At 35.6% G+C, this 15443-nt stretch overlaps 1 protein-coding gene across 3 annotated transcripts in view; it reads left to right on the top strand.

Annotated features, from left to right (window-relative positions):
• The first annotated feature begins 6 nt into the window (after positions 1 to 6).
• The window catches only part of KIAA2026 (KIAA2026 ortholog), a 59864-nt gene continuing 44427 nt past the window's right edge, over positions 7 to 15443 (top strand). For 2 of the 3 annotated variants that reach the window (XM_026866808.1, XM_026866807.1), the window contains exons 1-3: positions 7 to 536; positions 2957 to 3157; positions 9728 to 11154. In XM_026866808.1, the coding sequence (XP_026722609.1) occupies positions 40 to 536; positions 2957 to 3157; positions 9728 to 11154 (2125 nt within the window). In that variant the 5' untranslated portion in view covers positions 7 to 39. Of the gene's footprint in view, positions 537 to 2956; positions 3158 to 9060; positions 9090 to 9727; positions 11155 to 15443 lie in introns of those variants that run through there. The other variant, XM_026866809.1, reaches the window with a different exon arrangement.

The raw sequence follows: 15443 nt of genomic DNA, 5'->3' as shown, positions 1-15443 counted from the left end.
GGAGCCGGCAAGGCCCTGTGCGTGCGCGGGGTGGGCGACATGGACTCCGCAGAGCCCGCGGGCGGAGACCTTTCGGCGGACCGGCCCGCGGCTATCAGCCTTCGGTGCGGAGAGGAGGACCCGGACAAGGAGGGAGATGCGGGAGGGAAGAGCGGCGGCAGTTCCCGAGAGGAGAGCCTGAATCCCGAGCTGCAGCAGGGATACCGCATCTTGCAAGAGTTTCTCCTGGAGAAGTACCGACCTCTGACAGCACCGTTTCTGAAGCCCCTCGTGGATCAGGCATCCATCAGGGAAGAATGCTGCCTCTCGGGTCGTAGCAGCAGTCACTCCTTTCAGCAGTCGCCAGCTGGAATGGGACTGTTGAAGATGGAAGAGAAGTTTTCCAGTGGGCAGTACACAGGGATAGCAGATTTTGTGGGGGATTTCCGCCTAATGCTGGAGACATGTTACCGGCTGCATGGTGTAGATCACTGGCGCTCCAAACAGGCCCAGAAGCTGGAGATGATGCTGGAACAGAAGCTGGCGCTGCTGTCCCGGTAGGTGTAGAAAACTCTTTAGGGGCCCTGCCAGGTGCTGTTTATATTAAGTAGAACAGGAAGGTGCGTTTCTTTGTGTAAAAATTACCACTTGCAGGGTTTTTTAAAAAACCCACAATAAACCACTCAAACTCTCAATACTTCCACAAAGAGGAAAGTTTCCTACTGGGAACTATTCAGCTCTTAATTCAAAATGCTTTGGAGATTCCAAACCCGAAAATACCAAAATGCAAAATAGGGCATAGCATTTCCTGTCTAAGATTTTTCTTCTGAAAGAAGCCTTTTATGAACGTGGAGGCACACTTGTTTAGACAAGATGTCAAATGTTCCTTTATTTTATGCTGTCAAAAGCAAACGAATTACGCAAACTCTGCACGAGCATCTGTCTCCTTAAAATTGTGATTTTTACAGTCTTTAAAGCAAGTAGGAATAAAATCTTGAGCCAAAGTACCAGCTTTGAAATGGCGTATTTTTTGATAATCGTAAAATGAAAGATAGTGCTTGGCATGTTACAGTCTTAAATGGCAAAATGGAAGTTGTGATATGTTTAAATATAAGTCCCTGGCAGAAACTTGTTTATCAGCCAAAGCAGCTGAAGCATAGAAAGCTGCCAAGCTATATAGTAGAAAGCCCTATTTAAATCACAGCTGAAATACATGCTTTCTCATAAGTTTGATATAGGCTTAGTTTAGTCATATTCAGAAAACTCTGGTGGCCTCCTACAACGAAAGGTGCACCAGTCTTCTGAGTGACATAGTATTTTGCTTGTAAAAACCAAGAGGGGTTTTTGGCAAAGAGTGAAGGTGAAGAAGGAACAGTATTAGGAAACGCATAAAGCTGTGCATGTCTATCAACCTTAAACTTGTAGTGACACACAGCGTTAGCTGCCAGTAGTAGGAACACTTGAGGAGCGTGGTGCCGAACCCTACTAAATAAACCAGAGTGAATGTATTCTGTGTTGGTGTAGTAACACTGTATTTGAAACTGGGTTTGCGTAATGGTAGTTTTGGGACAGTTTGGGAAGGGAAGGAGCTGAACCTAATACGTGAATGTTGCTACTTTGCTTGAGTAAAACTTGATTTTTTTTTAATTTTTTTTTTAAATCAGAACTCCTGGCTTAAAAGAGTTACTGCTGGCACATAAATAGCTAACCAGATGCAGCTGGGAAGATCTGTGCAAGTTCATTTCTGTATGTTGTGTGACACTAGCATCTCGATTGTATTGAACTGAAGATTGTTTTACTGAAGATTCTTTTTTGAATTATATGACTACTCATTGAATTTGATAGAACCTGAGAATGCTCAATGCCTTTTTATTAGAAACTTCCTAAGAAAGTGAAGTCAGTTTGTGTACTGTGTCATCAAATAGCAATATATGAATTTACTGCAAAAATTCAATTGCTGTTGTAATTCTTTCAGACATGCAGTCTTTGTTCAAATAAATATTAAGAAATATTAACCTGGCTAAAAATAATCCTACCTCAGTATATAGTGAATTTCCTTTACGTTAACTGCTCAGAGGTCTGTGAAGATTTTCTTCAATATGTCTGTGTGCACTAGCTTGGTAAAAGTATCTAAAAACTATATATAGAACGGATTATGAAATCTAGAAACCTCGAAGTTCTTTTAGGGTTTTTAATCAGGCAGATTGAAGTGTTTAACAGAACTAATTTTATTAGTAAAATGAATCAACCACTTGGAATAATCTTTCTTGCTTCATTACAGAGCAGTATTTACCATCAAGTGACTCAAGGGAAGCAATCAGTGTTGGTTGTATGATTCTCAGATACTACAAACCACAGAAAATTACTTTAGAATGGAGGTTGCTTTTGAATGGAGGTTGGATTTTCTTCCCTTCCCTCATGGGTTTTTGGAGGTTGTGTGATAGTGTTACTCCTCATACCGGTGTTGCTGGAGTACTTTGAAACAGTGTAAGCTGAAATGTAACATTACAACCAAATTTGCAGTGGTTTACTTCTCATATAATTTAATTTTTAACAAAATTAAACTGCTGTTTAACATACCCCCCACCCCCCCCATGCAACAAATACAACTTTTCTTTTTTCTTCAGTATTTTTAAGTGTCTTCTAAAAATTATAGTTTCTTTTCTCAGGTCTTCTGGAAGTATTTTCTTTCCAAATATTTATGGATTAATGTAGGAAATTCAATCTCCAAATAAGATTTGATTACTTGAGATTAATATCCATCATTTTTAACAGATGTGAAAATGTAGCTCATGTTAGCATGTTGGTTTTAAATTTAAAATTTCATAAAGGAACCTTCTAAGTGGTAAAAATGGCAGGTGGAAAATAACTTTTTTTCTGAGTAAATATGCTTGATCTGTGGTTGGTAGCATAGGCATTGAAGTGCTCTTGGTAAGGGAAATTGTAATTGTGAATTGGCTTGATTTTTTTCTTCTAGTCATTTAAGAGAGAAAACATCAATAGCTGTAACATCTAGAGGATGCTATGGGCTGGAAAAAGAGAAAGGAACAGCATGCATTTCAACAAGACGTCGTTCCACGCCTCGCAATTTAGTAGGCTTGTCAACAGGCATGTTTGAGTCTGTGATGGTTCAGGTTCTAAGGCAAGAGGAACAACTGAGAGCTAAAGAGGAAAAGAGGTAATAAGAAAAACGGTTTTGGTTTGGTTTTAAATAATTGTCTTCCTAGTTCTCCACAGGAGCTAGCTCATTAAAACTTTTTTAGGTAAATAAATGTTGTGGTGCTCTTCGTATTAGGTTCATGAATGGACTTAGGACATCAATACAGTGCATCCACCAAGCAAGAAATTAGCTTTGATTTACCATCTTCTTGAAAAATTCCCAAAGTCATATAAACTTTAAAATAAATAAAGGCTGCTGTTATTTTAGGATTGTGAAACGTTTAACAGTAACTGAAAGCATCCACAGCAATTTCCTGTTAGCTCAGACATGAGGTCCGTGGACTGTTTTCCATGAAACAATTAAATTAAAAACTACCAGAATGCTTAACTACAGTCTAATTCTGTGATCTTGTCACTGCTTCCCTCACTGGTAGTCAGAAGCAATTATCTCTGCCAGTGCCACTCCTGTTATCTCACTGATGTGGCATTTCAGCTTGTCAGTTAGGTAATAAATTTACAGTGTGTGTGTAATTAACTCTGCAGAATTTTGTGGTTTTCATAAATTTAAGAGATGTATTATTCCAGACAGTGATTACGGTTGATTGTGGTATGTTTCACTTTGAGGAGAATGAAGTTTATAAGCTTGCATACTTCAGCAGTAATCTGGGAGACTGTATGAACATGGAGCATGATGATAAGATAGTATTACCTTTAGGAAGCAAAATATTTCCAGCTTTTCTCAAAGTTTACAGTTTGGATATTTTTCCAATATATAACCAGTTCACTCTCATTTTACAGGTAATCTTCATTTTCAGTAGATCTGAAGTCATACAGTGTTGGTTGACTTGAGTGTTAGCCGGTACTTTTTCTTAAGAAAAGAGTCTATCTTTCTTCTTCTAATCCCCCTCATACTTTGCAAAAAAGCAAAAATCACTAGGGTTATTGTTTCTCTGATAAAATTCTCTTGATTTGTGTTCAACTCTGTGTCCTAGATCTGAACTTGATAGTGCTGTTATGAAAAAGGACATTTTGATTAGATTTTAATGCATCCATAGTCAGTAGAATGTATTACTTGATGAAATTAAAATTTTACTTTCATACACCTGTTTTAAGCATGGTCCTGTAAAACTATAGTAATTAGCAGTTAAATCCATGTACCTGGATATACTGAAAAGTCCCAGATCCTGGTCAAAGGATACTACTACATGGTGGTTGATTCTATAGAATGTTCTACAGTAACAGAAAAAGATGACAACTAGCTTCCTTCTTTATGCCCTAAAATTTTGAACTGTGTCGCTTTCTAGGAAGCTATTGATCTTCTCAAATAATCATGCTTCAGATATCATCTTAACATATTTGCTAACAGATCCACTATGTTTTCAGAGTAACTGTGACTTCTCTATACCAGTTGTTTCCCAGCTCACCAAAATGCTCATGCTCCAAAAGTACATTGTAGAGGTATTTTATGAAAAAGGTTTGGAAATTGGAAGGCCTATAAAATTAATAATACATTACCAGTGAAGATCATGTGATACAGCATGTATGCTTTTTCAGAGTATTTTTTTATATAAATGTACATACTTGCAACACTAAATTGGGACAGTTTTTATTCAAAAATGTATTACAACTTAGTAAACTTACTTTGGATTATTGCTAAAATATAGATTGAATATTTTCTGTTAAGAGAAAAATTTTATTCAGCTTTTTTTTTTTGAAGTTGGACCCACTGAGGTTGGCACAGAATACTTTCAAAACTATATGCAATATTGGAGACTGGGTAGATTCACTGGAGTGCACAGTGCTGTCCTTTTGCAGATAAGTTATCAGGAACATAAAAAAGTGCTCACTTTCTGGCCATCCATCTGACCACTCAGCATACATGTACTTTCTAGCTAGTAATTATCTTACCTTAGACAGTTTAGCCACGTCACTGGGCGTTACAGACTTTCACCCCCAGATAAGTAAGGTTGCAAATGCAAGTGACTTTCTAAAAAACTTAGCCTCATAGCTAAACAAATTACCATCTGAAGTCCACATTAATATCTAATCCTTTGCTTTAGATAATCTTTTAAGTCACGGGCATCTTATGATGAGTCGAAAGAATGGCAGTAAACAAAATCTTTAAAATAGTTTCCGATTTTTTCTTTTCCAAAATCCTTGAAATTGATTTCACAAGCTTTTTTTCAACTGCATATTTTGGAAGAATATCCTGAAGTGGTTTTTTTATATTCTTTTCTGTAGTTGACTTAATGGAAATCGTATTCCAAATCCTTTTGTTATTTTAGCTATCATTTGTAGAGAGTTCTCTTTTTCTTTCTTGTAGTTTATTCATTTCTTGCACAATATATTTCACTTTTTCTTTAATGTTACATAACCTCCCCCAAGTGATACATTCATCATGGTAGAATCAACATACAAAAACTGAGATATCTCTGCAAAGCTGATTTCACTGTTTTGCAGCTAATAGTTTTTGTACAGCAGCAAAACCAGTTTTTCCCCTGCAAGTGTGTGTGTGTGTGTGTGTGTATATATATATATATATATATATATATATAACATCTAAGATACTTTTCTTGTCAGTCTGGTTTATAAGCTTTCCTTTTGTTCAGTTGTTCTAATTATCAAAATATTTAATATCTTCTTTGGATTATTAGTTACATTTCCATGAGGTTCTACTCAACTGCTTGCTTATATGATAATTAACATAAATAACTTACATGCTAACTAAACATGCTAGTTTACATATCAGCTAACAATAAATAATTGTAGAATTATTATATAATTGGAAATGCTTGCCTATTTAGAGGCATTTAGATACTGAAACAGGTAGATTGCTACTGAAATTTTTTAAATTGTAAAACTACCAGTGAATGACAGCTAATTAACTGGTTGATTTTAATGGGAATTAAATGACTGTTGAAAATTGCGCTAGGCAGCTCAGAATTTGATCCTGGGATAAGTTTCAGACATTCAAACATTTAAAGAATTCAATTCTGATTGCAATTCAGTAATTTAGCAAATTACTGGAATAAGGTATGCTTATACAGTCAATTTTTGCCTTTTATAAGGATGTAAGGTTGGAATGAACAGGGTCCTATGGAAGAATATAGAGCATGTCATAATATGATGTAAGACATTGCAGATACATAATTAAAGTCACATGGGCATCTCCAAGTTTTAATTTTAAATCAAGGTCACGGGCATCTCCAAATTTAATTTCTCTTGACTATTAAATCTTGATTTAATTTAGAATAATGCGTAATATTGCTATTTTGTACGTAGCTTTCTAGTTTGTTTTTTAAAGGAAAGTTTGTCGAAACAAGTTAGTGTAGAATTAAAACAGTTCTCTGTACCTTGTCACCATAGTTCCAATGCCTTACCTTTTACCTGTGAAAAATTGCTCAACAAGGAGGTTAGAAGTTGTAATTGAGGGGAAAAAGTACAATCTAGTCTTTGTCTTCTCTCCCCTCCAAGTGAAATCTCTTGTTGCAAGAAAAGAGGGGAGCTATGTCTGTACTGTTTTAGCTGCTTTCTCTACTTAGAGAGTGTGTCTGCTGAGTTTTAAGGTCAGGTGTCATGGTTTTATCTGCTCAAGAGCGGCAGAACAACTGCTGCAGACATGTTCTAGGAATACGTTTGTCCCTTGTAGTCTGGAAATGTCAGCTGATCCTTAGAGTAGTTTTGTGTTATTATTGTAAACATAATAAATGTCTGCAAACATATTACTGCAAAATGTTAATAGAAGTACCAAACAAGTTTTTTAGAGTTGCTGTCAGCATAAAAGCCAAATGTTTGTTCAGAGAATTTCTCAGTGTAAGGATATTTGTCCTGCTAAATATTAAATGTTTTTCTCTCTCTCCCCCCGCCCCTCCACCCCAGCTCCCTCACTCCACCTTCTCACCCCTCTTCATCCCTCTCCTTCTCAAAAAAACACCCTGGGGAAAAGCAATGCCCTTCAAAAGACGGCAGCTAGTAGGAAGACCTCAGTAATGAAGATATGAAAGTGTGCTATTACTTACATTTTCTTTTTGAATGTTTACTGAGAAGGGAATGACTACAGATATTGGGATAAAATTATAGCTTTAAAAGAAATGCAAACTTTTTGCAACTGAAACAATGCATGTTTTTCTTCTTTTTAAAAAGATCTTTAAAATAGTGTAATGATGATAATTTTATGAAGTGCAAGACAGTGTTGAATCTAGGGAATTGTATCTATTTTGAGAATTCTACCTTAATTTAAATTATTAATTGATAAGTTGAAATTGCTTGCAAAGACAATCTTTTTAGATCATCTACAGCCTGTGGATTTTATTAAATGATACTGAAGTGTGATTGTTTCTACAAATGTTCTATCTCACTGTCTATCCATATTTAAGCTTATTTCCATAGCATTTTAATAGAGTTCACATGTTTTGGAGGCAGTGGGTTATTTGGAAGTGTATATTACAGTTAGGAGGGAGGAGGGAATGAGATTCAGGAGTGCTTTGAAATTTATTATTTTTGATAACATTTTACTTACTATTGATTCTTCCTCTGCCTGACTTGTTACTTATTTTTATTTTATTATTTTTAGTTATTTTATTATTAATACAATATTAATGCATGTTAATGGAACAAAAGTCAGAATAAAAAAAAAATGCTCACTTTACCTATGCAAGTAGTATTCTTGAATTTACTGGTTTATTCACCTAGAACGGCAAATTGGATTTTGTCATTAGACCACAATCATTTTATGTTTAAATTAGTGCTGCGAAGTGGGATTTTGTCTTTCAGTCCCATCCAGTATACACTAAATACTGCATTGGGAGAGTGAAGTTAAGAATTTACTGATTTGATTGCTTTTACATTTTAATTTTATGTTTTACATGAATCTGTCTTTCTGCATTTGATAGGTGTACAGATAACAAGGATGCATGTATGTGGTATTAAAAATTTCTGTTCAAATTATGGTAACAAATCACTTGAAATTTAATTAATTATATAAGATAAAGCATTCAGTGGTATCTTACTGTATTATATGTCATTTTGCATACACAGGATACAAATTTTAAGTTTGTGGCCATGGCATATTTCTCCTGCATTGATACTAAAATGTGGGCTAAGCTAGGTTTGTCACATTTTTTACATTATTGAGAGATATAGTCAATAATTAATGCTTTAAATACACATTTTTCATGCCAGAAGCTGCAGTTAGCTTCTAGTTGTCAAAAGAAAGATTTTAATGTACTGTTACTCTTCGGCTGAATTCGAAAAGCATTGATGCTTTGAATGGGTACCTGGCATTTATTTGCTACTTGTATATAAAGAAAAATAATTGGAGGGTAGCAATCTGGCAAATGAGGACATGTAAATTCCAGTAACAGGTCACTTTAGTGATAAATGTGATTGTTTCTAGCAGTGGTCAGGGACAGAAGCTTCAGAGAAAAAGATATGAGAAGCTTTGAATGAGCTCTAGAAAAAATTTTCTGTAAGTACTGCTGTATCCTAATCCTATCTTTTGGAATCTGGTCATGCCTTGAGGCAGTAGTGTTAGTTTACTATTGCAACATTAAATAAAAATCCCTGCTGTCACTGGTAACTCTTGATATTCTTGTGATTCATGCAGATATCCTATTTTTCGCTTTGGAACTAAATTAATATATCCTGTGTTGTAGTAAGTTAGCTATGCATGGTTGATTATCTGAAGTGAAAGCAGTTCTTCCTCTTAAACTTGTTGTCTTTAAATTTCATGATGAATTTACAAATAAAAGCAAATAGAAGTTCCTAGTCTATCATATTAGTTTTGTATATTGCTGTCATTGTCCTCTTGCTAGTGTTTTGTGTAGAGTCCCAGATTTTTCAGAAGTTTTTACAGGCCTCTGATTACTGATAACCTCTTTCTCTGAATACCCACTATTTCTGCTCTATCCTTTTTTTAGATAGGGGGACCAGAACTGAATACAATTTTTCAGGTGAGGGCAAACCATTTATTAATGTAATGACATTTTATTTCTGGTGTTATTTTCCATCACATTCTTCATGCATCCTGATATTTGTTTCTCTTTTGACCACCATTGCAAAACAACTAGTAACATGCATATGGGTGGGAGGGAAAATGGCTTTTGTATGTGAATGAAGCACTTAAGTTAGGCATGTATACTTGTGTACTGAGGAAGGGAATTACAAGGCAGGTGACACAAGCCACAGGGCAACCAATTTAAAGCAAGATTTATCTGGAATCTGTTTTCAGAGATATTTACATGGGTCATTTGTTGCAAATAATTAATCCTGCTAAAAAGGGATTGGGGAAAGAAATACATTTTTTTTAAAAAAAATCTACACCACCTGAAGTATTGATATCTGCCAGGTTTTTTTCAAACCTTTTCCTCTTTTTTTAAACCAATGCTGATAGAAATAAAAGGCTGTAGTTTCCTATTTTGGTGCAGTGATGCATTGTGTAATCCAAAGAAAGATGAATTAAAACTTTATGTACTATGTTCTTTATTACTTCAAGATAAGTATGTTTGTCATGCGGTAGTTCTGATTTTTTTCTCCCTGGTTTCTTTTTGTTACCCCAATACCTGAATTTTCATGAACTTTCTTTTAATAGGGTGAGAGAGCAAGAAAGAAAAGAAGCAGAAGAAGCTAGTCAGAAAGAAATAGAAGAATGGGAAAAGTCACTTTTAGCTCAAGCAGCACCTACAAGGATGGAGACAATGTGGGAGATTCCAGCTATTGGTCATTTTCTTTGTTTAGCACAACAGATTTTAAATTTACCTGAAATAGTATTCTATGAATTGGAACGTTGTCTTCTGATGCCTCAGTGTAATGCTTTTTTATCAAAAATAATGACTTCTCTGTTAAGTCCTCCTCATCGCAGATCTACATTACATCGCAGGCCTACTCTTTCTTACAGGACTTGGGAAGCAGCACTCAGACAGAAAGTACAACACTGGTATACTGTTGTAGGGCAGACTGACGATCCTAACAGCTCTGCAGAAAAACTTGGATTGTGTCCCCAGTTTTTTGAAGTCCTTGGAGAAGTTAATCCCTTGGAAGAAAAACCATTTCATGAGCTACCATTCTACCAAAAAGTGTGGCTGCTAAAAGGTCTCTGTGATTTCGTGTATGAGACACAGAAGGATGTTCAGGATGCAGTGCTAGGTCAGCCTATCCATGAATGCAGAGAAGTAATTCTTGGTTACGATTACTTGGAAAATGCATATGTTCATTTTCCACAGTTCTGTGGTGCAGATGTTCGGATTTACAAGCAAAAACCTTTTCAGGCTCCTGAATTCCCATCTCCTCCCATCAAAGTTAAAAAGGTGTCACGTATCAAATTGGAGAAAGTAAAACATGTATATGTAAGCAAAAGCAATGGGGAGGTCAGTTCTGGTGGTAGAGAAGAGCTGCTACATCATTCCAGGACAAAAGTGGAGAATAGTGCAGACTCCATTGTTATCTATCCAGAAAAAAACACACATTTAGGTAGCTTTAGAGTCACTACAGAGGAGATGAACTGTGAAATCAAGACCACAAGAATCTGTGACATTAAAAAAGCTGGTTGTTATAAAGAGAACTTGAGGAATTTGACTAGTTCAGGAGAGATTGTTGGTATGGGTGGTCACTCTAGTTCAGGAGAAACAAGGGCTGTGGAGAATGGACAAGGTTGTACTGAAATGGCCAGAGTAAAAGTTGAGATGAGTCCATTCAAAGAAAGCACACTGAAAGCTTGCCAAATGCATGTCAATGGCACTCATGACAGCCAAGACTTAAATTACCACGAATCTGCTAAAGAAACAGTGCTAGAGAACTCGCTACGAAATGTTAAGAAACTAAGTAAATTGCGGGCAAAAAAGAAGAAGAAGAAAAAAAAGAAGTTGAAGGATATTCTAAATGAAAATCTACAGAGAAAACTTGATGACTTGCAAAGAAAGCGTGAGATTCATCTTCATCCATTCAAATCTTACAAATCTGAGATCCAGAGCAAGTTGTTTATAATTAAAAAGAAAGCAAAACACAAGAAGCACAAGTCTGGTAAGTTGACATTTTTATCTGTAGTAAAAATTAGAAGCATACAGATTTTTTTTTTCTTTTAATTGTTTTCTTTCTTGATTAATCTACATTTTATTTTGTGAAACAGGACAGCCTTACTGCATTAGACTTTTGTGATGTTAATTTTAGTGTGAAAGTTTTCTCTTCAATATCAGAAGCATATAAAACAGGCTCATTGGCTGATTAAACTATGATTAATTTGCAGAATGTATCTTTAGAGAGCATTATTCATTGGAAGAGTTTGTTACAAAAAAATAGGAGGAGAGTGAGTCTGACTAGCATCAGAGAGTGTAGCTTGAAGTTGTTTTATGCTGTCTTAGGTCATAGCAGTTGCAGAAATATTTCTCCCTTTTCTGAAAATATTACCTTATCCAAATTACAAAGAAAACGTAATTACATGAGATCATGACTCTAAAATCATTCCTACTGGAAGTGGAGATTTTAGGTCACCAAACAGTACTGCTTTGACTGTGGACCTGGTCACATTTCTGCTTAGTCCAACAATTGAGATGCAGAATTTAATCAGATGGCATTTTTATTACAGATGCGGGCAGACATCTAAGTAAGTGTTTCAGTTAGGTGATAGATGATGCAGATTTCAGTTAACTCACTTAAAAATTTTAAAACTATTTAAAAACAGTGAAGTTACAAAGTCCTTAGGACAGTTCAAATTATCAGGTAGTTGTAGTATTTTTGATGTCATGTGAAGCATCATAAAGCTTGATCTGCTATCCTGTTGAGTCATGGGCTAAGGTCTGTGTGACAGATTTTAGCAGACTGCTTCAAACATGACATATTTTGAAGTGATGGGCTTATTTTCAGAATCATAGATGGACAGGTAAATACTGGATTTCAGCTGAAAAGCAGAAAGCCAAACCCAAAAATCTGTGTAAAAAAACATCTTCTAAGGTGTAAGAGAATTCGGAGATCTGACACCACTGCATTTTAGCTGGAAGTTGAGTGGAAATTTAAAGCTAAGAAAACAAGTAATGTTTAGATTCCAAATATTTGTGCAGAATATCCAAAGAACTGCTTTAACATGTAAATCGCAAACTCCTCCCTCCAAAATACTTCAGTGCCCATATCTAAACATAAATTTTAAGAGTTACAGTTGAAGTTCATACATGTAATATTTAGCAGAAGTACTGTATTTTATATCCACTTTTGTGACTGTTAGCTCTCCAGATGTATTAGTGTTTTCTTTCTTATTAAAACCAAACATCATCCAAATGCATAATAACCCAAATTGCAAATACAGGCTCTTTAATTTAGAGAACTATTGGATAAAAGATTGGGGACCAAACTCTTTATTTTTCAGTGAAAATATTTAAAGCAGGTCGCCATCTTCATTGTAACCCTCATTTTACAACAGATGCTTAAAAAAACTCTACTTTCTGTGAAATAAACAATGCTCATAAAACAAAGTGTCATTTTTTAATAGATCATTGTTTTGAAAGACAACTACTGTTAGCAAAACAGATCGGCAATATTTGAAAGTAGCTTTTGAAGTTAACTGATAGAATTATGATTATTGTAATAACTGCTTTTCTTATATATGTCGTAAAATTACAAAAATTTTAAAAACCTGCCCGATTGTCTCCATCTTTATACTTGATAAAATTCTGCTAACATGCTATTAAGTATTTTTTAGTTTCAAATTATGTTTTGTTTTTAAAGATGAAAAGAGACAAATTTTGAAGTGCTGTTAGAAGAACTGTAAATACTGGTGTGTGAGTTCAAACTTTTTTTTTTTTTTAAAGAAATACATCATGAACAGTTATCACAGAATGAATCTATTTATGGTAAAAATCTATTCTATAATATAATCTCAGTGAAATATCTCCTGGTTTTAATTTCTAAATTTTGTCTTGAGTAGGTCCCAGACTAAATCCTCCACTGTTAGTTGAAACTGTAGTGCCTACTGTAATATACTTAATTTGAATATCTAAATAAAGGCAGTTCTTTTGGTTCAAAATACCTGTGTTTGAATTGACACCGTGGAAATAAAGCCTAATAATAAAACTGGAATCAGGAGAGAGCTTCTCTTCAGTTTTTCTTTTGTATCTTGAATATGGTGCACAGATGCTAAAGTGAAAACAGAAATCCCTGGCTTTTCATTATCCCAGTTACCTTACATGTATTGACCTATATAGCTATTATGTGATCTCTGTTCCTTACAATAAGTTTGTTTTATTTTCCGAAGTGCTAAAAAAAAGTTTGTGTTTTGGAATATCTTAATATCAAGGCTGATCTGATGTAGGATTATAATGGAGATTATTTATCAAATTATCATCCTTTGTGTTTTACGATGGGCTTTGTTAGAATATATTTTGGGACCCAAATATGTTTCAGAAACTTATTATAAAGCAAACTATTGTTCCATACCACTAAAAACCTGAGAGTTAAACCAGTTGTTTTTTCAGTTTTAATTTGTGGTTTTACATGACTGAATAGTAAATTCAGTGGTAGATTGCCATCTACCTCATTATTTCCAGTTCCATACTGTGTTATAAGGAGCTTAACATTAGCAGAGGTAATTTAATATAGAAAATAACTAATAAATAGTTATGTTAAGAATATGTATCTAACTGTAGGTGATTACCAGATGCCTTTAATCATATGAATTTACATTTTAATTAGACACATTTTCATCATTAGAGAACACTGAAGGTATAGTATTACTCCCTTTAACTCTCAGTTTCAGACAGGAAGGAGATGTATTAGTACAGCTACAAATCCAGAAAAGACTAACACAGGAAGGAGATGTATTAGTACAGCTAGAAATCCAGAAAAGACTAACAAAGTGTTCTGTTGTGAATTCAATTGGTGTTTGCACAGTTTTGCAACTGTGACTGCACATGGTGATGTCATGTGTGTCTGTTCAATGAGAAGTGATGGAAATTCCTCTTCTCCATTTATTTTTCCCATGTATCTAACTACTTGATCTACTGGATCTGATAGTTTAAGTCACACTTAGATAACATGTTTGTCTCCGTTCAGATAGAGGGCATAAAACATTCTTTTTCATCTGCAGGTGACAGGCATTGATTGTCTTGGGCATGGTATGGAGGGTCCTATTTCTTTTGGTAGTCTCTTGTTCTTTATCTCCTAATACATTGACTAATTCTGACTACTACTTCACTGAAAATTTTGATCTTGCTGGAGAAGATTTTCCTAAAATGTTACAGTATTATGAAAAAGAGCTTTTCTTCCTATACTTAAGTGTCTGTTAGTCCTGTAGCTGTTAGGCTGGAATGGGTAGGATTGGATTGAATTGAATCACAGAATGGTCAAGGTTGGAAGAGACCTTGAAGGTCATCCAGTCACACAATTAACCTAACACTGACAGTTCCCAACTACACCATAATCCCTCAGCACTATGTCAACCCAACTCTTAAAACACCACCAGGGATGGGGACTCTACCACTGCCCTGGGCAGCCCATTCCCATGCCCAACAACCCCTTCTGGAAAGAAATGCTTCCTAATATCCAGTCTAAATCTTCCCTGGAGCAACTTGAGGCCATTCCCTCTTGTCTTGTCACTTGTTACTTGGTTCAAGAGGCTCATCCCCAGCTCTCTGCAACCTCCTTTCAGGGAGCTGTAGAGGGCGATGAGGTCTCCCCTCAGCCTCCTCTTCTCCAGACTAAACCCCCCCAGTTCCCTCAGCCGCTCCTCGTACGACCTGTGCTCCAGACCCTGCACCAGACATGCTCAAGTCATTCAATGTCCTTTTTGGAGTGAGGGGCCCAAAACTGAACCGAGCAATTGAGGTGCAGCCTCACCAGTGCTGAGTCCAGGGGTATGATCCCTTCCCTGTCCTTGCTGGCCACGCTATTGCTGATGCAAGCCAGGATGCCATTCAAGCTAATGCCTTATCGTTTTGTAATATTTCAGAATGTTTAAGGCTAAGTAATATTTCTCAAAGCTCTTCTGAAATTTTATTTTGTCTTCAAAGATACCTTTATAACATAGAACAGAGAGATTTAGTAAAACTTTCTGAATTCACAGAACCACTTACTTTAAAACTGATCATAGCTGTAATCACTCTTTACAATGTTGCTTAAAAGTACAGGAGGTAGAAAAGAGCATCAGGAATGTAAAAGTTAACACCCTTCCTTATTTTTTAACAGGGTGATTTTTTTCCCTACTGTTGGTTCTCTGAGGCAGCTAATTGTAACTTAGTTACAATTTATATTGAGATGATTTGCACATTCCTGGCTTGCTGTAGCAGTGGTACCCAAAGGATACTGTTCATGAATATAGAATAGTT

The sequence above is a fragment of the Athene cunicularia genome (genome assembly GCF_003259725.1).
Source record: "Athene cunicularia isolate RWA chromosome Z unlocalized genomic scaffold, athCun1 chrZ_part4, whole genome shotgun sequence".
NCBI lineage: Eukaryota > Metazoa > Chordata > Aves > Strigiformes > Strigidae > Athene > Athene cunicularia.
The sequence above is the reverse complement of the archived record's forward strand: the minus strand, read 5'-3'. Positions and strand labels throughout refer to the sequence as shown.